Below are 23,583 nucleotides of genomic sequence, written 5' to 3'. Positions count from 1 at the left end.
ATGACTTTAGCATCGATGTGGTTCCTGTTATTATACCTCAGTTTATGCGATGCGTGGATGGATGAGAGGTATATTTCTTAATTAAAATATAACGTATATTATCCGCGTCCAATATTACATTTGCATTTGTATAATATATATAATATTAAATATCGAATGAAATTTAAAAAAGTAATATATTTAATATTTTATATAACATAATCGATAAATATTTCTTGAAAGGATCAGAATATGTGATAAAAAAATAAGATATAATCGGATAAAAAATGCTTGATGTTAAGCTTCATTAATATTCTATAAACTATTTTTCTATCTATTTTTTCTATCTATTTTTTCGCAATTAGACTCTTATATATAAATAATTTGCTTAAAATTTAGACCTGTTTTGGAGTCACGAGATGGACATCTCATAATCTCCAGCGCGAAGGACAGAAACATAACGCTGAAGATGATAGGGGATGGTTACATGAATGTCAATGAAATCAATCTTCTTCATGTAGCCTCAGCGGTAATGAATAAATATTTGTATATAAATCCAGCAATTGAGACACAATTAGTTAAACGGATTAGTTGTGTGTGTGTGTGTGTGTGTGTGTGTGTGTGTGTGTGTGTGTGTGTGTGTGTGTGTGTGTGTGTGTGTGTGTGTGTGTGTGTGTGTGATACTTTTCAGGCGCAAAATGCGACGCGGATCATCGACAGGTGGCGGATGGGATATTTGGCTGAGATGGAGAATTCGCTTCACCAACTAACGACTATAGTGACGGGCACTACAGGTTTACAGAGAAGAGTTGCTCTGCTCGAGAGAAGTATTGACATGAACAATACGATTCGCACAGGAAACAGATCACGTATACCGGTAAGAATGCGCAATATTGAATGAACAGCTTGCGATGACATATTTTTCTATATCCCGGTACCAAATTATATCAATATGCCAATAAAAAAAATTATTTATGTTTAGAATGAAATAAGAGAGATTGTATAATAATAATGTATCTAAATAGCGCTTCAATAATTTTTATAACGTTCAATTATTATTTATTTCTTATTAGTTTATAATTTAGCGTTTTAAATAGAACGTTTTAAATAAAGATAAAGTTATATTAATTGTGTTGCATAAAAATAAAAAAATGAATTAAATATGGAATTAAATGTATTAAGTTGTTCTTTAAATAATATCTTTTTAGAATTTTAATTCATTGGCTTTAACCAGAAGCAGCAGCATTCGTCGTATCAACGTCCGAGTACGTAATATGTGAATCTATTTATAGTGAATGATATATACGACAATCTGTACAATAAAATTAAAAATGAATAAAATTTTTTAAGCTTAAAGCATTAGAAGACTCACTGAGAGCTATGCAAACACTACTCCGAGAAAACGAATGCCAAAGTAACCCATGTCAAAATGGTGGTACTTGTGAAGACCTCTATGATGCCTATCAATGTCATTGTCCATCAAACTGGGAGGTATGTAAGCGTAGTACTTTGATGAAAATAATTTGTGAGAATAATTACGATTATTTCAGGGTCCAAATTGTATGACGGATGTTAACGAGTGCGCAAGATTTCTTGGTACGGATCTCGGATGTCAAAACGGAGCAACCTGTCGTAATTTGCCTGGATCTTATCGGTATGCAATATTAAATTTTATTATATTTCTATTACAGCAAGTAAAAAAACGTATTTTCATTTAATTACTGATATTTTACAAATTTACAACTGATTAAGTTTTAAATCTTTTTTTTAATTTAAAAAGATATGGTTTTTTATTTAATTTACAAAATTATAAAATATTTTGTAAAAATAGTTTCAGTAATTTTAAATTCCAGTCTAAAGTTCTATTATAAATTTCTATTTTTTTTAATTCTAATGAACTTCGCAAGTGGCTTTTATAGTATGATTTCTCGAATATATTGTGCGGAATATTGATTCGGATATTAGATGCGACTGCTTGCCGGGATGGTTTGGCCTTCATTGCACGCAGAAAACATCAATATGTAATACAGAGAATTCCGAAGCGCTTTGCGGAGAGCATGGTGTATGCGTTGCCAAAAGCGGTTCTTCACTTGGATATATATGCATTTGTGATCAAGTACGTTCTACTTTTTTTTCATAAAGTCTAGTCATAAATTATTCAGCTGAATAAGACTTACGCACAATTTGCTTTTGTAACTTATTTATAGCAAAAGCATTTCTTTTTTTTATTGTATCACCCCTTAGGGATGGGAAAGCGACGGTACAAGTCCAGCTTGCACCAAAGATGTAGACGAATGTGCAGCAGCCCATCCACCTTGCTCCGTAAATCCACCGGTTCCATGTCGTAACACTCGTGGTTCATTCACTTGCGGTGCATGCCCGCATGGCTATAGCGGCAATGGTTATTATTGCACCGACATTGACGAGTGTCTTATTAACAATGGCGGCTGCAGTATATCGCCTTATGTACAATGCATAAACACAATGGTAATATATTACATATTACATAGCATAAAATAAAGTTATGCTTGTATCATACTGGAGATTGAGACTGAGATTGAATTTGAATTTGACCAATCAAAGCAAAGTTTATTACTTGATACTAATTTTCTTTCTTTAGATTGATTAATTTCAAATCTCAATTTCAATTTAAGTTTCAATTTAAGTTCAATTTAAGTTTTCAAATACAAATTTTATGATTGTAAAAAAAATTATGGTCTTAATAATGTCTCTTATTTTTGTCATCATAAAAATATATTTTTTAATTAAAAGTAAATTTTTTAATTAAAAGTAAATATATGAAGATAAAATATAGTGAATAGAATAACGCGTTATAATTCGCTATTTTATTGCAACGATTTTAATTATAGGGTTCTAGAACATGTGGGGCTTGTCCTCCAGGATACCGTGGCGACGGCGTGAGTTGCATTTTTGTCGGTGGTTGTGCCATCAACAACGGTGGATGCCATCCATTAGCTACCTGTACTGAGAATCCATCGCTTACAAGTTCTTACGTGCTGTGCCGGTGCCCACCGGATTACGTCGGAAATGGAATGGGACCAAACGGTTGCCAATTAGCTGATGTATCACTTAATACAGCGTGTTCTAGCAACCCCTGCGTTCATGGTACATGCGTGCCAAACGGTGCAAATGGCTTCACTTGCAGATGCAACTCGGGATACTCAGGTATGTGTATTAGGAATGAAAATGAGAGAGACAGGGGGAAATAGATTTGTGAGACAAGTCGTGATAAATCGTAACGCTCTGCTTCTCATACGTGATGAATAATAAGGTGTAGAATAAGTTGATGCTTGAATGCACAATAATAAATGTGTAATATAAATTTTAAGTTAAAACTGAACTTTAAATTTATAAAAAGTATTCATTCCGGAATTTTTAATTTATTCTTAACAAAAATTAAAAACAGTGAGAATTACACATACTGAGAGAAAAATGCTGCAATTACTATAATTATAATTATTTACTATTATATTTATAATTATTTTCAGTGCCAATTTATTTTTTTGTACAAATATAAATGCAATTATTATTAATTATAATAGTAATTATAATAATAATAACTATAAAAATGGAATTCGTACAAATATCAAACACTTCTGTTTCAGTGAGATATATATTTGTATCACTGCGTTTTTTATTAATTTTTAGGACTTACATGTAATGTACCGATCGATCCATGTACGCCAAATCCTTGTCGAAATAGCGGAATTTGCACTGTTTTAAACGGACAAGCGACATGTCAGTGTACAACTAGCTTCACAGGAAGCAGGTGTGAAATGCCACGGCAAGCGTGTGGCGGTGTGTTACGGAATCCCATGGGAACACTTCAATTTCCCATGGGCGGTAGCACTTACCAGCATGGACTGAGTTGCGCCTGGGTATTAATAACGGAACCCTCGAAGGTTCTGAACGTCACCTTTACGTCTTTTAATCTCGAGCAGTCCACAGACTGTAAATTTGACTTTCTACAGGTGCGATTTGCATATTTAAAAAATGTGATTAAAAAATCGTAAGCGATTCTTTCATTAAAAGTTTGTAAGAACTTAGTTTTGTAAATTCTTGTAAAATTTTTCTGCATTTATATAATATTGGAATTTTTATAGTCTCTTAAAATGTATTTTTTAAATCCATATTAAGAAGTTGTAGTATATTTTTTAGTGCTGTGTCTCTAATGCTATTTAAATTTCTATATTCTTCAAAAATGGAAAGAATTGAATTATGAATTGAAATATGAAGAATAATAGAAATAAAAAATCATTCTCTTTATAACAAGCGTATATACTTTTAGATTCACGATGGCAGAAATGCTGGTAGTCAAATGATTAATAGATTTTGCGGTCATACATTGCCTAATGAAAATGGGACAATCATCTCATCCCACAATACTCTCTACTTGTGGTTCCATTCGGACAACAGTATATCTCACGACGGATTTACTTTCCGTTGGAAGAGCATCGAGCCTATTTGTGGAGGTGTTTTAGAAAATAATTACGGCACAATTACGTCGCCAGGTTCACCTGGAAGATACCCTCCAAACAGAGATTGTTTCTGGTCAATCATTGTTGCTGCCTCAAAAAGAATTCAATTTCATTTTGGTCAGCTGATGCTCGAGCAAAATTGTAACGACTATGTGGAAGTAAATACTTTATAAGTTAATTATGATCTATATAAATATTTTATACTATTATTAAATTTTCTAAATCATACAATAATTATCTATGCTTTAATATTCATTATCGATTTTGATTCTATATCTGGCGTTATATATATAGATTACTGGTGCAGAAGAGGAACGTTTAGAACTTTTTTGCAATCATACTCGTCCATCGCCTCTGATTACACCGAGTTCTGAAGCGATGATTCATTTCCATTCTGACGGTTCTAATCAAGATGCTGGCTTTCAAATTCATTATTCGATAATTGAAGGTATATTGCGGACAATTGCGGAGAGACAACTTGTTTATACGATTTATAAGTGTATCAATTAATTACGTTATTTATTTAAAACAATTGATTTAGAAATTTTATAATTTTATATAAATTGTTATATAAATTGTTATTGTTAACAATTAAATATATAATTTTATTTTTTTTATTCAAATAATTGTAATATTTATTATTTTATAGGTATTCCTGGTTGTGGTGGAATTTTCACTAGTGCCACTGGATTAATCAATTCTCCAGGACACTTATCGTCGTATCAGCCAAATATGGAATGTGAATGGAAGATACAATTGCCAGCAGGCGAACGAATCCGAGCATCATGGTTGAAATTTGATCTCGAAACTTCCTCCAGTTGTCAATTTGACTTTGTCGAGGTAATCTCTTCTGTTTTTATTACTCTAATGTTTTACAGAAAGAATGAAAATGTTAATCTTTGTACTTTTTCAGATTTACGATGGACCTAACATGCTTTCTCAGTTACTCGGTAGATATTGCGGCTCGGATATGCCGCCAGCGATCAAGTCAAATTCAAACAGTTTAGTTGTAGTGTTCAAATCCGATTGGTCTTACGAAGAGGAAGGTTTCATATTATCGTACGAAACTTTATGCGGCGGCGAATTCCATGCAGATACTGGAATTATCAAATCGCCCTTCTATCCGAACCCTTATCATCATTCAAGAACGTGTATTTACGAAATTATACAACCATCTGACAAAGGAATCGTATTAACTGTAGAAGATATGGACATCGAAGGTAGAGATCAGAACTGTTATTACGATTACGTCGAAATTTTCGATGGTGATAATGAAAATGCAACGCAACTCGCCACATTATGCGGCGATGAGGAAAACATGCCCAATACTCCTTACTATTCCACACACAATTTTATGTACATAAAGTTTTCCACCGATAGCAATATCAATGGTCGAGGTTTCAAACTGAACTACACAACAATCAATCGTAGTAAGTAAGATCTCTTTGCTGCGACAAATTATAAATGTTTGATGTGAACGTGATTGATTCATTTTATGTACAGAACAATTAAACTTTTGCGCAAAAATAGACAATAATAAAATAAAAATACAACAATAATAATTGTTCTTATTAAGGATGTGGCGGATTGCTAAAGGAGCCAAACGGTGTGATTCAGCCTCCTCATGAAAACGGAAGTTATTTCGATAACGAGGATTGTATCTGGACTATTCAAGCACCGCCAGGATATATAATACAACTCAACTGGATGTCGTTCAATTTAGAATACCATAGTGATTGTGTCAATGATTACGTCAAAATTTATGAAAATTATACCTCGCGTGACGAAAACATAATAGCCACGTATGATTACTAATCTTTTTGCTTTTTAACGATTTATTATATATACACAAAGGCAATATTAATGCTCCAATCATTTAAATTATCAAAAAGCTATTTATTATATAATTTATATATACTATTAATTTTATACATATTATAATACGTATTGAAATTATTTCCACATATAACTTTTTTGTTTTATTTCTTTTTTAAATCACAATTATATGTTTCAGATATTGTGGTAACACTAAACCACCTGAAATAACGTCGCAAGATCGTACACTTACCATATTTTTCCATACTGATATAACTATTACAAATGAAGGATTTGTTGCTACATATATTTTCATGGATATGTCGAAGATCTGCGGTGGTCATTATTCAAAGTCAAATGGCATTATTAGATCGCCAAATTATCCCAATTATTATCCGAACAAAAAGGATTGTGTTTGGATTATTGAAGCGCAAAATCGACACAGAATTATTCTCACGATCAATCATTTTGAATTAGAAAGACATTCATCTTGCTCATTTGATTATTTAGAAATTAGGTAATGATTCTAAATTTAATTATATTACTTTTTCAAATTATCATTTTATTTTGTTTCTCATATTTTAGAAATGGTGGATATGACTCAGCGCCTTTAATCGGCAAATTCTGTGGCACGGACATACCTACTGAAATACCGAGTCAAGCAAATCAAATGTATGTTAGATTTGTTTCGGATTTCTCGAGATCAATGACAGGTTTTGAAATACAGTGGGATAGCACCACTCAAGGTATAAACATACAAAAAATTCTAATTACGTTCTCTATTTTTTCAATTCTTATATTTATATATTTGTCTTCAGGATGTGGTAGCTCAATAACCGCGGTAACTGGGGATATTATATCTCCAAATTATCCTGAACCTTATGCAGCGAACGCAGATTGCTATTGGAAGATCGCTGTGGCAGCAGGTAGTTTAGTGCAGATTATAATAGTGGATCTCGATCTTGAACATCACGAGAAATGCCGATATGACTTTATCGAAATATATGAAGGCATCAATCATCTCACAAATGGAAGACGTTATTGCGGCATCACGTATCCGAAGCTTATTCAATCCAAATCCAATCAAATGACCATTCGGTTCCGTAGCGATTACAGCAATACCGGCCGCGGTTTCCATCTGAAATATGAAACACGTATGTATTATATGTATTATTAAATCAAAATGTTAATTAAAACTTTAATATTTATTAGTATTATCTTTAAAAGTTATAAATTACAATTATTAAAAAAATGTGTTATGTAGATCAGTAGAAATTTTCACTTTTTTAAACATTTATAAATCTCTTTCTTATATATTATTAAATATTATTCTTATTATCCTTATGTTATTATATATTATTGTTCTTTTTTTTAAATTTGAAATTTTTTGGTCATATTTTTCAAGAATGAAAAGAAATTTGAAAATTAATGTTTATTTTTTAATTTTAATTACTACTAATTATTGTAAACTATTTTTTACTGTTGAATTGTTATTTTTATGATACAGAATGCCAAAACAAATTACGCGGCTACTACGGTGTAATAGAATCACCGAATTTCCCTAATAAATATGAGCACTCGACAAACTGCAGTTGGATCATTGAAGCACCAATTGGTAATGCAATTAATTTGACTTTCTCGCACTTTGATCTCGAGGCAAGAATAGAAACGTCGAACTGCACATATGACTATCTCCAAATCATGGAAGGCGACGATGATACTCCCAACAACATGCTAGGTCTATTCTGTGGGACTATCGATGTCCCAATGAAAATTAATTCAACACAACATCAAGTGTTCGTAACGTTTGTTACGGACTCCTTTATTGCTTACAATGGTTTCAGACTTGAATGGAAGGTGCATGGTTGTGGCGGGCATTTGACTAAACCCTCTGATAGTTTTACGTCGCCTGGATATCCGTCAGCTTATCCTATGAATGTTGATTGCGAATGGCTGATCGAAGTAGATTACATGCTCAGTATCGAACTCACATTTTACGAAGTAGGTATAATCTAAAAAAGTATTTGCAAAAATTATATAAAAATTAATACAAAAGAAGTGCTAATGTGAAGATGTAAACTTGTAATGTAAAAATGGAAACTTTTGTCTCTCAGGTTAATACTGAGAAACGTAAAGGCTGTTATTTTGATAAAGTCCAAATTTATGAGGGCGAAGATGCAGATGCGCCAAAACTGACTGAGCTTTGTTATTCGGAGAAGCCAGTAATATACACTAGTCATGGAAACAAAATGTTTGTCAAGTTTCACTCGGACTCATCATACGCTAGTCGAGGATTTAATGCTAGTTATAGGACAGTTCCTATTATATGTGGTGGTAAATTTACAACAATCTCTGGCATCATTCATTCAGCTAATTATCCGCAGAATTATCCGCATATTGTGAATTGCGAATGGCTGTTAGAAGTCGACAACAACCATCTAGTAAATCTCACGTTTCTGGACTTTGATGTTGAGAATAGTAAAAATTGCAGTGACGATTTCGTTAAGGTACGCTATAATTTTTAAATTATATCACTTATAAAAATATAATTTTAATTAATTTTTTAATTAATTCTACTAACAAATGTTAACAGTTTTATCTCGTATTTTTGTAGATTTTTGATGGCTCAACGAAAAATGATCCATTATTGGGAACTCATTGCGGCAATCAGTTACCACCGGTCTACGTTTCAAGTAGTAATCAAATGTTAGTAGTCATGCAGAGCGATAGCATAATTTCAGCCAAAGGTTTCAAAGCTCAATACAGTAGAGCCTGCGGTGCTCGTATAATTGTGAAAGATCACGGTTTCCTCACGCCCGCGACGGGCAATAGTGATATACATGATGAGAACACTAATTGTACATGGACATTAATAGCTGAAAATCCAGGTAATTAAACTTTGTTTTAATTCATATTTCGCCCTTAGATGATTACATTTGTTTTATTTTTTTTTTAACGGTTTTACCCTATGTTTTATTGCAGGCGATCATGTAACTATTACTTTTACACATATGGAGATGGATCCAACTGATGCTTTGACTCGATATGAATCACAATATCACGATTCAAGTCCATGTTTTTGGCTCTCCCTCCAGGTATTTGAGGGTGAGAGCACAGATGGACCATCTCTAGGAAAATGGTGCAACAACGTCGCACCACCGCCGATTACAAGTACTGGAAATTCACTCACACTACGTACCGTTTTCTACGAGTTCATAGGTCACTTTGTCGCTATGTATTCCGTCCTGAATACAGGTACACTGGATTAAAATATATATATAAAATATGTACGTTTATTAAAAAATGTCTTTAATTCCATTTATATTTTTTAGCATGCGGAGGAAATTACACATCCCAACAAGGAATAATTACCTCTCCTAGTTATCCAAATAGTTATCCTCTGAACGCAGAATGCGTTTGGATTCTGAATACGTCCCCCGGTAATAGGATTACTCTCATGTTCTCCGAGTTCGATATCGAGTCGAGCGAAAATTGCGATCTGGACTATGTCGAGGTACGGGAAGACAGTGGAATAGGAAAGCTCATTAGTGTTTCTTGCGGCAAAGATGCCGCGGAAATTACGTCTTCCAGCAAACTATGGATCAAGTTTAAGAGCGATGATTCAGGCACTGCTAAGGGTTTCAAGGCTGAATACAATATCATCGGAGGGAACGAATTGGAAGGACCTACAGGACGCATTACCTCGCCGTTGTATCCGCTACCGTATAGACAATCTGCTGCGTTCTCATGGCGCATCACTGTTGAAATGGATTGGCTTGTACATCTCGAATTCACAAATTTACACATAGAAAACGTTGGTGAATATTGTTTCTCGAGTATTAATGTAAGTATCTTTACAAAATATAAATAACCACAATTTAAGGATAAATATAATATAATATGATTAATGTATAAATATAGTTATGTGTATATTTAACAGTATATCAATATATGTTATATACGTTAAATTAATAATAAATATTGATACTTAATAGATTTTTGTAATACTTATAGGTTTTTGCAATCAAAACGAAATATTCATGTGCTATTTTAATTAATTATTAAGCAGTTTTATTTATTTTTAATTAGATATATGATGGATATGATAATGAAGCACCACTTCTATCTAAAATATGCGGCTACAGTTTGCCAGAACCAATAGATTCATCTAGCAATGTGATTTATATCACGATGACGTCAGAGTTTATCAGACTGGGACATTGGTTTGATCTCACATGGCTTCAGATATTAAGAAATAATTCCGATCAGACGACTAACAAGGAAATTAGATGTAAGATTCAATTTTTATATACTTGTTTTGTTGTTATAAAAAATAAATATATTTAAATAATGTATTTTTTTATGATTAACTTAATATTAATACAAAAGCTAATACTAATTGGAACGTTATTATCCATTTTGAATTAAATAACTTCTATAATATATGTGTGAGAATGCACGCACGCACGCACATACGCGCACACACACACACACACACACACACACACACACACACACACACACACACACACACACACACACACACACACACACACACACACACACTATATATATATATATATATATATATATATATTTAATTACAATTTATTTTATTTGCAGTGTCGGAATGCAACAAGGAAATAGCTCTAATGGGTGACCGCAACAGTACATATTCCTTCAGTTCTCCTGGTTGGCCGACTGGCTATGCTGCCAATTTGCATTGCAATTGGGTCTTCACATCGCCACCTGGAACACATTTGGTATTGAGAATAATGACTATGGATTTGGAAGAAACTAGCAATTGCGAGGCGGATTCGGTTTCCGTTTATTCAGGAAATGCATTGACATCAGCAACTGGTGCTCATTTGGAAAGTAAATTGTGCTTGGCTAACTCCAGTGCGTCTTTGATCAGCGGGAGCAATATGATGACTGTGAAATTCAACACGGACGAGTTCGTCAATAAAACTGGTTTCAACGCATATGTATATCGAGGTTGCAAATACCCTATTAATCTATTAATAAAATCATGATTTTGATTATAAATATATGTAAACGTTCTCATTGATGTTTATAGATTGTGGAGGTCAATTAAGTGGATCCAACGGCGTAATTCAATATGATAATTCTTCTTTTGTAAGGTCAATTCGCACGTGGCACTTTACCTGTGAATGGACTGTGACAGTGAAACCCGGCAGAACTATCAAAGTTCAGATTGAGGAAATGTCAATACAAGAAATGCCTGATCATACATGCAGTGATAATTATTTACTGGTTAGTACATTATATTAATAGACTTTAGAGTCGATATAATTATAAACAAAAAAATTATTACGAAAGAAAAAGAGAGAAAATTTAAAATTAAAAAAGATAATTTATATGTATATAATTTTAGTTAAAAAATGGAGAAGGAATGCTTTCGCCTTTGTTAGGCACCGGGAAGTATTGTGGTACAGTATTACCAGCAGAATTAGAAACTACCGGAAATCGTTTTTATATTAAGGCTACGGGTGTTGGTCTTAATTTTGGCTTTAAGCTTACTTACAGGTGATTTTTACATAATACAATTTTTTAAATTGACATTTGTTTAATTTACTGAAACATTAATTTACTTTCTATATTTTAGAGAAGTAAGCATGAGCTGTGGCGGCGAGTTTATCTTAACAAACAAACAGAAAAAATGGGAGATAACATCTCCCAACTATCCAAACATCCCTCCAACTTATAGCGAATGTGTTTGGAAAGCTACTGCTCCAGCTGGCGAAAGGCTTACTATTCATTTCTTGGATAGATTTGATTTAAGTCAGTCCGAGAAGTAAGATACGATCATTGTAAAAAAATAAAACAAATTTCTCGAAAAAAATATTAAAAATATATTTTAATTTATTAAAATATTGTTTCTATATATACCATAATTTCTTTTTAGTTGCGAGAGAGAATACGTTGAAGTAAGAGATGGTGGAACCGATGGCTCGCAACTCATGGGAACATTTTGTAAAGATATAGCACCTAGTAGTATGAGTACTAATGGCAATATGATATATGTCCATTTTTATACAGATGTGCCAGAACCTAAGAATGGTTTCAAAGCTGTAATTACTTTAGGAGGTAAGTAAAACAAATGTATTTTATATAAGTTTATTTTAATATTAAACCTGGTTATAAATAGTTGATAATTTTATTAAATAAAATTTATTAAATAAAAAATATATATTTATATTATATACTATTAATAATTTTATATTAAAAATAGAAACAGTTCATAAAGTATACATATTTGTACAGAGGTTTGTGGTGGAATTTTGCGTGCTACTAAAGGCACTATTAAATCTCCGAATTATCCGCATTCGTATCCTACAAACATAAACTGCACGTGGCTGATAGTAGCGCCAACGGATCATAACTTGAAATTAGAATTCCGCGATATACAGCTTCCTGGCTTACGTCAATGTCGTCTCACTGATCATGTTAAAATTGGAGAAAAGCTTGTAGAAAATAATACCAGTAAGTAATGACTAGCAACGATTGATTAAATAGATTTGGATATAAGCTTTTCCGTTATTATGACGTGACAGAATGAAAATATTTTTCCTTTTTAGCTTCAATAATTGGTTCTTATTGCGGTCTTCATAAACCGGACATAATCGAATCATCATCAAACGAAGTGTATGTGTACTTCCAGAGCAATAACTTACCATTCGTTAGTTATAAAGGCTTCAATCTAAACTTCACTGCTAGCCAAGAAAGTTAGTAAAACAAAATTATATATTAAACTAATATATATTTAAATATATCTTATTGCGCATCATTTGCACGTTATTTATATAGTTTTGACTTATATACTAAAAATTATTATCTATTTGTATAGCGTGTGGTGGTTCAATAACTGCGCTAAATGGAATAATTAAATCACCTGGATATCCTAATCCACGTACAAAATCAAGGTAAATTTCTTTTTAATCAAATTTTTGGTAGAATATTTTATTTATTGAATATTTATATATATTATAAAAAATAACGTATCAGTAATGTATTACTGTATTTAAATTATTTTATGTTTAATATTTAGATATAAAAATTATAAATTAATTAATTATTTAAATGAGCATGATGATAATACATACATTTTTTATATATTTAAAATTGGAGTGATATTTATACAATCTTTACCTAAATATTGATGATATTTAGATAAAGATTATATGATTAATGATACCATAGATATTGCGATTGGCGAATTACGTTACCGATGGATTATCAAGTTGTGGTGAATATTATGGATATAGACGTTGTTAACGATCCTGGACCATCACACGTGGGGTACGCACTCACGGTAAGTAATACCACGTCAATAAGAAATAAACAATATTTATTCCGGCAAAAGAATACATAATGAAATTCTTCTTTCCTGCAGTTTTATAATGATTTCCGCTTTAAATCGAGGATTAGGATCTTGGGACAAGGGGGAACAAATATAGATGAGATAAGAAGTTCCAGTAATACTATGATTATCAGTTATTGGTCCTCCGCCGGACATCGAGGTTTCAAGCTTCGGTATAGGGCTGAGGCTCCGGCTCGTAAGTTTTAAAAGCTACTATCGTCATTTCCATATCCATGTACTTTATGTAACAATGCAATTTAAAATACATTTCAATTTAGAAATACATTTTCAAACTATATTTAATTTAGTATATCAACTTTTATTTAGATAAAACATACAATGAAAAAAAATTTTAATTAATTTTTATCGTAGCTTGTGGTGGAAGTCTGAGAACAATTGAAGGAAATATAACAGGTCCTACAAGTCCACCTTTTAATCAATCTTCATATGTTTGCAACTGGAAATTGGAACCACCCGAAAATATGATCAGTTCTGTTGGAGATACTCGCTTGACATTGACAATAAAAGTCACCGGAATTTTGGGCGGATCTGAGCATTCTCAAATTATTAGAAGAAGTTGCATTTATCCTCAATATATTGAAATTCATGGTAAAATAAAAAACATTAATATAATTCGTTATTTTTGCTCATTGATAACAATTTTTAGAAACAATACATAAAAGTCAATTAATATATATTAACGTTAAATATTGCGTAGGTATTGGAATGATTTGTGGAAATATAACAGAACCGAGATATTTGAGAAGTCCGAAATTAATAAACGAATTGACGGTAATGTGTTCTTATCACTTATATGTATATAATGGATAAATAGTTTCAAGAATCTCTACGTAAATTAAAATTATTTGCATTTTGTTAAATGTAAAAAAATAATTTTATTATTTCAACTTTTAGATAATGAATGGTACTTATGGAAAACGTATGGATTTCAATTTACAATATCAATGGCAACCTTGTGGTGGTGTTTTGCGAGAATCAAGATACACCATCAGATCACCAACGAATATTTCCTATCCGATAAATTGCGTTTGGCATGTAGATTATCCTGAAGGAGAAACAATCAAACTCTCTTTCAAAAAACTTGAGCTTGAAAGTAACTGTAACAGGAATTATCTTATAATCAAGTAAGATACTTTTTGCTCGAACTGGAAGTTGAAAAGTTTATACAAAAATATTATTAAACATCATGATCTGCTTTGATTGGCCTTCTTCACTTATTTATGTTGAAGATGTTTTATATTATATATCAAATCATTTTATGTATATTTAATGTATATTTATCGTTCATCATCAGAAATGGCGGAGCGACAGCACCACAAATCGCAAAGTATTGTCTTCATACCACAAGTGAACTTCAAAAATATAACATTAACAGTATATCGAATCAGCTATGGATAGAATATTTTGCATCTGAGGGTACAGGCAGCTTCGAGTTTGATGTAATGATTGCCAGTACAGGCTGCGGTGGAGCTTTACGTGGTCGCAGTCGCGAAATCGCGTCTCCAGAGTAATTACCGTTTCCTTAAAATAGAAACTATAATATAACTATAATATAGAAACTATAATAACACAATTTAAAAAAAAGATGATTTATTATAGATGATTTATTCCCGCAATTTCAGATTTCCCAAACAATATCCAAACAACGGCGAATGTACATGGGAAATAATAGGTGAAAATGGCTATCACTTAGGTTTAACTTTCGTCGATCGGTTTAGCTTGGAAACTAGTCCTAATTGCGAGAAAGATTATGTGCAGGTCTGATTATTATTATCATATTTATAATAAACATTAAATATTTATTTAAATTAATTTGCTTTGTAATTTATTTTATTCACTACAATAAAAAATTCACGCAATGACAAATAAAAAACGTGAATATAGAGAACATTGTAGATTAAAGAAATAATAATAATAATAATAACGTTACAGGTATTTGATTGGATCGGAGAAGAAGGAAGTTATAACAATGGTGAATGGAAGGATCTCGGAAAAGTTTGCGGCAGGAATACACCTGCGCCCTTTAACTCGACATCGAATCGCATGAAGGTGATTTTCCATTCGAACGAGGCAATACAATCGGACGGTTTTCATGCCATCTGGAGTGAGAATTGCGGCGGTGTTTTTGAAGCAACTGAGAAAGTTAATATCATTCAATCGCCATCGTATCCAAACTTCTATCCACCTAGCATTTTCTGTAATTACACCATTGTTGCGCCAAATGATGACATTGTCGTCGAATTTACTGATTTCCAACTCGAACGCGGTAAGTTTTAATAGTCATCACTATCTTTTCAGATTCTGTGAAATACTATAGTATCCTTTTTATAATTATTATATCTTCATGGAACTTTTAAAAGTTTTAATATTCTCTAATCAAAGAATATTAAATACAGGAAAATACAGAGAATATTAAATAAATATATATAAATAAATATATTATATACAGGGCGTATATACAATAACTTCTGTTACTTTTAAATAATAAGAAATAAAAATAAACACATATATATATATATATATATATATACTTACTTAATTTTTTTATTGTAACGAACAACTAGAAAAGTTTTTTACAAAAAATTGTCAAATTCTCACATGTTATCAAACTCTCACATGAGCGCCTTTAGTGGCACGAAGGATATATCGAGTTTTCGGTATTTCACTTCGCCAGATGCGCTGCAGCATGTCGTTAGTCATTGTAACAATAGCGGCCGCAATTCGGTTGCATAAAGCATTCATGTTTGGCATTTTGGTGGAGAAAACTATATCTTTGATATACCTCTAGAAAAAAAATTTAAAGGAAAGATATCAGGAGAATTAGCGGTCAGGGAATGGAACTTTTTCTTTTCTAATACAAACTTGAGCATATGTGACAAAGCATAAACAAAAAAGAAATTTACATTACCTTTTTTAAGGCAATATTAAAACCCCGGAGATTCATAATGTATACTCTGCATAATGTAAAGCCAGATTTTTTTCATAAAACTATGACAATATTATGTTTGTGACATAAATTAATTTTATTATCTCAAAATCTTTAAAATAAACAATATAATGAAAATTACAAAAATTACTTTTAACAAAAATTACTTTTAACAGCTCGTGGAGATTGTCGTTTTGACAATGTCACTATCATAGTATCGGAAAGGGTATACATGATAGAGGAGGTAAAAACTTTTTGCGGTAACAGTAAACCACCACTTTTAAGAGCCATGTCACGAATAGAGATTATATTCATGACGGACAAATATGTGCAGCGGAGCGGTTTCCAGTTTAAATATTTCCTCAATAGTAAGTCTCTCTAGAAGTTTCTTGTATATTAATGACAATTACGAAAACTAAAATATAAACAATATAATATAATTGTTAGAAAATATGATAAAAAATACAGATTTGATGTATTGAGGAAAATTATTAAGACAATTAGAGAGAAAAAAATGAAAAACCATAATGAAACTGTTGTAACTAATAGGATGTGGTGGTATTATCACAAAACCCACTGAGCTTAAGCCTTTGATGCATGGAGAAGAATACTTTGGACGTATGAATTGCACTTGGGTCATTAAAGCGCCTCAAGGCAAGAGTGTACTTGTGCGCTTCGAGAAGTTTATTCTAGAGTTCAGCACAAAGTAAGCTTTTCACAAATCTATGTCAGCGAGTTTCTATTAAAAATTTTATTAAACTTTTATCATTAATTTGCAGTTGTTATTTCGATAATGTCGCCGTTTACGAAGGTGATTTTATTAATCCGAACAAACGAACTGCTCTGGTTTGCGGTAACTTGACTGGTAATTTACCAACATTTAAATCCGAATCTAATTCCATGGTCGTTAACTTTAATGCTGATAGTTCAAGGCATTTCGAAGGTTTTACAGCCAAGGTATAAGTCTGTTGTACTAAATGTCATTCCGAAGTTATATTTGATTTAATAATAACAGTATCCTTTTCATATAATTATCTGCTATCTCTTTTGCAATCCACTTTATTGATATATTTTCAATTAAATTAAAAATTATAATTATAATTATAACTGTGATACTAATAATGAGCTTTTTTAGGTGTTATTCACGACAAGTCCAGCCGGTGGTTGCGGAGGATTAGTCAATTTAACTTCGATTCAATCTGAATCGTTTAGAACTCAACAGGAGGCAACTTATCAACCATTCGAAGAATGCCACTGGACTGTAGTGACATCTTTAGCCAAAAGTATATTGTTTACAATTAATAGCATTGATATCAAGAACTCAATTAATAATATTACTCAACGTGATAAATGCAACGGTGATTATCTCGAGGTAAATATTTGCGCATCTGATACATCTACGTCTGGTACTTTTAGAAATGCTGATAATAAGATTGTATATTAATATTGTACTTTAATATTTACTTGCTTTTCCTTGCAACATCATTTGTAAAGTAACAAGATTATATCTGACTTTAATACACACACACGCACGCACGCACGCACACATATAATATTGCAAGAAAAAAGAATATGTAGAAAATATTAGTTCAATAAAATTACAATTATATTAACATATATTATAAAAATAATGTGTGTTTTATTGTTCTCAGGTTCGAGATGGTGGTGGACCTTATGCCGATCTTATTGGTCAATTTTGTGGTAATTCAGTGCCATCTCCCATGATATCTACTTCAAACAAATTGTGGATTAGATTTTATACTGACGGTGTTACTGAAGGTGCCGGTGCAATAGCCACATTGAATACTGTCGATTGTAAGAAATTTTATACTTTATCAATTGTTCTAATATCACTATATTGTATATAAAACAAAATATACCTGAATGTATTTGTTTTTACGATAAATTTTATTTGTATATCTACAAATTCATATCTCCTTTTTATTAAAATTTTTGTGAAACACTTTTAACAAATTTAAAACATAAATGTTACAAAGATAAAACTTTCTTGAATTTTTATTTAAATTTTACTTTATCAATGTTCTTTCTTTGATGACTTTTCTTATGTGATTTTCTTGCAGCATTGTGCAGCTTAAGTACTCGATTAGTAAACGAAACAATTCATGTACTTACTTCGCCGGATTATCCAAATACGCATTTAGCTGGAACACTATGTCGTTGGACTTTGCAATTTGCCGATAGATATAGAGATAGAATGCGAATCCGATTTATAGATTTTGATTTGGCGGATTCTAACAAATGTGAAAATGAGTATTTAGAAATTACTGAGGAAAAGGTAAATACTGATATAAATATTACTATTAATATTATATATTAAAATAATTATTCTAATGATTGATAATATCATTTTAAAAATATAATTATTCTTAATATTAAAAAATAAATATTTCTAAAAAACAAATAATAAAAAATTAAACTATTATCTTTTTTTAACAAACAGAAATATATAAATGAAGGATTCGGGACAAACTTTATTTATAGTGGCGGAAGAAGCCACCCAATTACCGTCGAGATGGTAAGTTTTCTGCATTAGGAACTAATGCGTTTCGTTTTGCTAGTAATCCACATTTATATTACACACATAAAATATCTTATTTTATGTTATCTTTTAGGGTAGCCGGTTACCTTTCGCCTCATACAAATATTGTGGCAGTGAATTACCACACGATTATTACAGGTACCTAAACTTATCTTCATTAGTTCATTACAATGATTTTTGAGAATTATTTCAAACTGAATATTCTCTCTTATTATAGTTACAGCGACAAGGTCAAAATAACATTTAGATCAATGTCCAACAACCATAAAGGTTTTAAGCTGGAATACAGTACAGCGAATTGCGATCGAAATTATACGAATGAGCAGGGACGAATCCTTCATAATGGATTTACAAGCTGCTGGATCACAATCACTGTTCCAGCAAATCGTACCATTTCTTTGTACTTCAATCATTTCAGCATTTACGACCCAGAGCAGTGCACGCGCAACGCGCTGCAAGTATGTTCCTTTACACTTGCTAAGGAAATCATGTTTGAGAGAATACAGAAATTATTCAATTTACTTTGAAAATCCGTGTGACGTAAAACGTGTATTGATACGCGTTGTAAGTTCAAGTTTCTAAATAGATTTGTATATTTCACAGGTACACGAGGGTGACTCAAGTGGACCGCTTATAACGACGCTCTGCAGCACGGCAATGCCAAGCCCGATTTTCAGCTCTGGCAACAAACTCACTTTGCACTCCTGGACCGAGAGCGCCAGCTCTTATCAAAGTTATGACATCATTTACACGACCACGGATGCAGGTAGGACGCGTTCGTGGCAGCGTGCACAAGTCCTCTCTCATTGCATCCGATTAATGTACGCTACCAGATGCGGAGAAATTATAACGCGCGGGGGATGATTTACGATACTGCGGCATCTCGAGATACGCGCCATGTGAAATGTTGCGGTTTATTTTCGCGGGAGACCGCACGAAAATCCGATTGCGATCTCGCGGCATTGCTTCAGACACCGTGCGAGTTATAACACAAACGAAATGTATACGCAAATCGGCTCGCAGCGTCGTTTTCATATAAAACATCTCAAAATCAAAATTACGCAGGTCGAGGTTGCGGCGGTCGTATATTCAATTACGGTGGCAGATTCACCTCGCCATTGTATCCCCGTACGTATCGCAACAATACCGTATGCACTTGGGACGTGAGCGTACCGCAAGGCTTTAAGATCATTCTTCAATTCCTTGTCTTCGACATCGGCACGAAGAAGAACTGCAGCAACAATAATCTCAAAGTTTACGATGTCGTCCCTAGCGGAGAACTTTTACGTAGCACGTATTGCGGTGGAGTGAGTGATTTCGTAAAATAATTTTCAAATATCGCTGTCGATAAAGTCTATCATTAAAAGAACTGATTAGAGAATTTTTTTATGAAGAATCTGTTATGTATAATAACTATGATTTTTTATTTTTCTTTAAATTATATTTCAAATGTTTCTTAAAATCTTATTTTCATAAAATATGTAATTAAACATATTTTTACAATGTATTTAGTTATATAATATAAAATTAAATATATTTTAATTATGCAAGTATAATTAAAGTTATTTTTTGTCTAGGACGATCCAGCGAGACTTGAGGCTGATACCAATCGAGTTCTTGTTAAATATACTTCGACAGTGAACAATATTGGATCAGGATGGGTAATTGTATTCATGGCACAATCAACTGGTAAGCATAAACATTTGCCTTTGCACGATGAGAATTTATATTCTTTTATGGAAACCACAAGTCACATAGATATGAGATAAAAGATAATAACGAATAAAGATAATTACGAATTATGTTTTCAGTGCATCCCATCGATGTAATAGAAAATTTATAAAGGAGACATCAAGACTGTAAAAAGTAATGTTTTTAAATTTAGTGGAAGATATTCTAAAATTTATGTATAATTTACTATAGATATATAAAATAAATAAATTTGGCCGTTAGAAAGCATTATGTTCGAAATCTTCATAATATAATATTATCATTAATATATAAATATTTATTTAAAAGATTCGTAATAATATTATTATTAATATATGAACATTATTATAATATTATCATTAATATGAATGTTATTATTTTGATGCTACACATCTCTGCTCTTCGTCATCCATAGAGCATATATTTGGATGTGCTCTTCTTTGTAGACAGAGACAGTAAATGACAGATTGTATTTTCTATCCTTCGTTGTACCAAGTGTATGACGAGCATGCTCGAACAAGATATGTTCTCTGACGTACAAGACATGTTCAACAGTTTCAAATGTGTCATGCAATGTCATTTTAATCTATAAGTTTTAAATCAATAAATTTTGCAAAAATGATAAAACAATGTGATGTTTATTAGAGTAAAAATGACAATCTTTCTTTTAATTTATAAGTATTTAACAGTATTATGATTTCTCTGGTAAAAAATTTAAATTATTTATTTAAATTATTTCATGTTTTGAAACACTTTTTTTAAACAAAATTTTAATATAATATTTTTAAAAAATTAATTAAATTTGAAAACATTACACACTTTTTTAGCTTTTATCAATTGATTATCTATATGCTTCATCATTGCACTGATGTTTGCGCAAGTGATTCATTTCATTTTAACAGAAGGATAGAAGATTATATTTTCTTACTTTATCAACTTAGTTCTCAGAAAGCGTATCCAGATACGTGAGATCTATGTCGTCGTTAATTGGAATTGAAAGATCTTCTTTATCTATTTCGTTCTCATTTGTTTCAATTTCATTTACATTGTCTTCCTCTATAATAAAATTTTCTTTCACTGGCTCTTCCTCAGTTTCTTCTTCTTCTTCTTGCACTATTTCACGCTTTTTTATATTTTTCTTGCACTCCTTTGATGTTTCTTGAGTTTTATCTTTTTTTGTTTTGTCGACAGTTTCTTCTTTCCCGGAATCTGCAGATGTTATATCAGCTTCTTCTTCTTGCGCTACTTCACGCTTCTTTCTATTTTTCTTGCTTCTCGTCGATATTTCTTGAACTTCCTGTTTATCCGTCTTTGTCTTGCTCAGAATGTTTTCTTGCTCAGAATCTGTAGATGTTACATCAGCTTTGAATAATTCTTCCTTTTTTCCTTTAGATTCTGTGTTCTTGGATACCTCTTCCTTTCTCTTTTTCCTATCATGTTTTATCTTTCTTTCGTTTTTATGAACAGCATCGTTAACTTGTTCAGAATTATCTGATTTGGAGTGCTTTGTTTTCCTTCTTGGAACGTCATTATTTGGATTTTCTACTTCCTCATTATTTTTCGATTTCTTCCTATGTTTCTCCTCTTTTAAGCTTTTCTTCGATTTTTGATGAACTTCAGATCTTTGAGGATCTTCAAGTAATGTTTCGGATTCTTTTGATCGCTCTTGAGCATTTTTATCTTTCTTATTTTGCGTTCCTGTTTTATCTTTCAAGTATTTTAATTTCTTTTCGATATTTCTATTTCCTTCTTCATTTATCATGTCACCATTTTCTTCACGTTTGGTCCGCTTGTTTTTCCATTTCTGTTCTGGTTTATAAGAATTTTTCGCATGTAAATGTTTTTCGGAAGGGTCTTCATTGTTTCGTTCTGAGCTATTTTTCCTTTTCTTCTGCTCTTTCACATGTTTGTCTCTTTTTTTGGATTGTTTATCCCTAAAAAATATTTCAATTATATAGAAATTTAGTTATATAGTCAATCTTTAATAGAAATCAACATTTCTATTAAAAATACAAATTTAAAATAAATAACAAACATTAATCAATCGAAATGGCTAAAACTAATGATTTATTTATTTAGGTATTTGTTTAGAAAACGTAAAAAGTTATAAAGCTTATCCAAAAGTGATAATTAAATTTGCTACACTGAAAAATAAAATAAAAATGTTGAATATATGACGAGAATTTGAATAAATGTTCCTATTCTGTTCATCGGTTACTTACTTTGTATGATATTCTACATCGACCTTTCTCTCTTTTTCACCACCGTTTCTTGATTCCACATCCTTACTCGATTTTTTTGCAGAAGTTTCCGCAACGAGTATTGCGACTAATAAGAATGCAGTCAATAATATCCACAATCTGTACAGATAAATTTAGTCTTTTATTTCATATTCTTATCAGAAATTTTGAGACGTGTGAGATTAAAAATTAATTTTTTCTATTCTAATTTATTTTTCATAAACAAACAAGAATTAAACATTTTATTCTGAATTAAATTTAATTAGCAATATACACTCTAATATACAACGATTAATTTATACTTCTTCGTAAAATTTGAAAACATTTTAAAATCTAGTTGTGTATAATTTGAAAAATCATAAAAGATCATCACACAAAGAGCAAATTAAATATCTATTTCATTCTTGAAATAGATATTCTTTAGTTTTCAGAAAACCTTTTTCTTACCTCAT

At 31.6% G+C, this 23,583-nt stretch overlaps 2 protein-coding genes across 2 annotated transcripts; one reads left to right on the top strand and one right to left on the bottom strand.

Annotated features, from left to right (window-relative positions):
- LOC105625948 (cubilin) lies at window positions 1-21,363 on the top strand. The gene is made up of 52 exons (XM_012207258.1): window positions 1-68; window positions 379-508; window positions 671-856; window positions 1,188-1,244; window positions 1,330-1,470; window positions 1,530-1,633; window positions 1,945-2,095; window positions 2,224-2,466; window positions 2,850-3,165; window positions 3,649-3,971; window positions 4,289-4,636; window positions 4,773-4,926; window positions 5,128-5,318; window positions 5,392-5,908; window positions 6,055-6,280; window positions 6,493-6,810; window positions 6,879-7,039; window positions 7,112-7,447; window positions 7,801-8,294; window positions 8,408-8,800; window positions 8,908-9,181; window positions 9,276-9,548; window positions 9,626-10,137; window positions 10,383-10,584; window positions 10,917-11,288; window positions 11,371-11,567; window positions 11,689-11,840; window positions 11,920-12,108; window positions 12,220-12,401; window positions 12,579-12,797; window positions 12,893-13,039; window positions 13,162-13,237; window positions 13,515-13,626; window positions 13,708-13,870; window positions 14,047-14,283; window positions 14,393-14,466; window positions 14,590-14,819; window positions 14,990-15,202; window positions 15,318-15,453; window positions 15,628-15,961; window positions 16,798-16,989; window positions 17,171-17,327; window positions 17,401-17,578; window positions 17,757-17,993; window positions 18,274-18,436; window positions 18,703-18,917; window positions 19,083-19,157; window positions 19,255-19,319; window positions 19,399-19,639; window positions 19,785-19,947; window positions 20,247-20,488; window positions 20,759-21,363. Exons 1-52 carry the CDS (start codon window positions 1-3, stop codon window positions 20,948-20,950), a joined length of 11,271 nt encoding a protein of 3,756 aa, XP_012062648.1. The 3' UTR covers window positions 20,951-21,363.
- A 465-nt stretch (window positions 21,364-21,828) lies between these two features.
- Window positions 21,829-23,583, bottom strand: LOC105626153 (ABC transporter F family member 4-like). The gene is made up of 4 exons (XM_012207465.1): window positions 23,579-23,583; window positions 23,114-23,251; window positions 22,175-22,825; window positions 21,829-22,045 (listed from the first exon to the last, which is right to left on the bottom strand). The coding sequence occupies exons 1-4, from the start codon at window positions 23,581-23,583 to the stop codon at window positions 21,829-21,831; spliced, it is 1,011 nt and encodes a 336-aa protein (XP_012062855.1).

Source organism: Atta cephalotes, assembly GCF_000143395.1.
Source record: "Atta cephalotes unplaced genomic scaffold scaffold00004, whole genome shotgun sequence".
Taxonomy (NCBI): Eukaryota; Metazoa; Arthropoda; class Insecta; order Hymenoptera; family Formicidae; genus Atta; species Atta cephalotes.
Note: the sequence above shows the minus strand (reverse complement) of the source record. Positions and strands in the feature narration are given on the sequence as shown.

Bases quoted from the DNA above. Each gene is read 5' to 3' on its own strand.
- LOC105625948 (XM_012207258.1), top strand. From the start codon at position 1: ATGACTTTAGCATCGATGTGGTTCCTGTTATTATACCTCAGTTTATGC. The intron at 1,245-1,329 runs GTACGTAATATG...AAATTTTTTAAG, and splicing joins TTCGTCGTATCAACGTCCGA to CTTAAAGCATTAGAAGACTC. The intron at 3,166-3,648 runs GTATGTGTATTA...ATTAATTTTTAG, and splicing joins ATGCAACTCGGGATACTCAG to GACTTACATGTAATGTACCG.
- LOC105626153 (XM_012207465.1), bottom strand. The intron at 22,826-23,113 runs GTAAGTAACCGA...AATATTTTTTAG, and splicing joins GATGTAGAATATCATACAAA to GGATAAACAATCCAAAAAAA. The intron at 22,046-22,174 runs ATCGACGAGAAG...AACTCAAGAAAC, and splicing joins AAACAGGAAGTTCAAGAAAT to ATCAAAGGAGTGCAAGAAAA.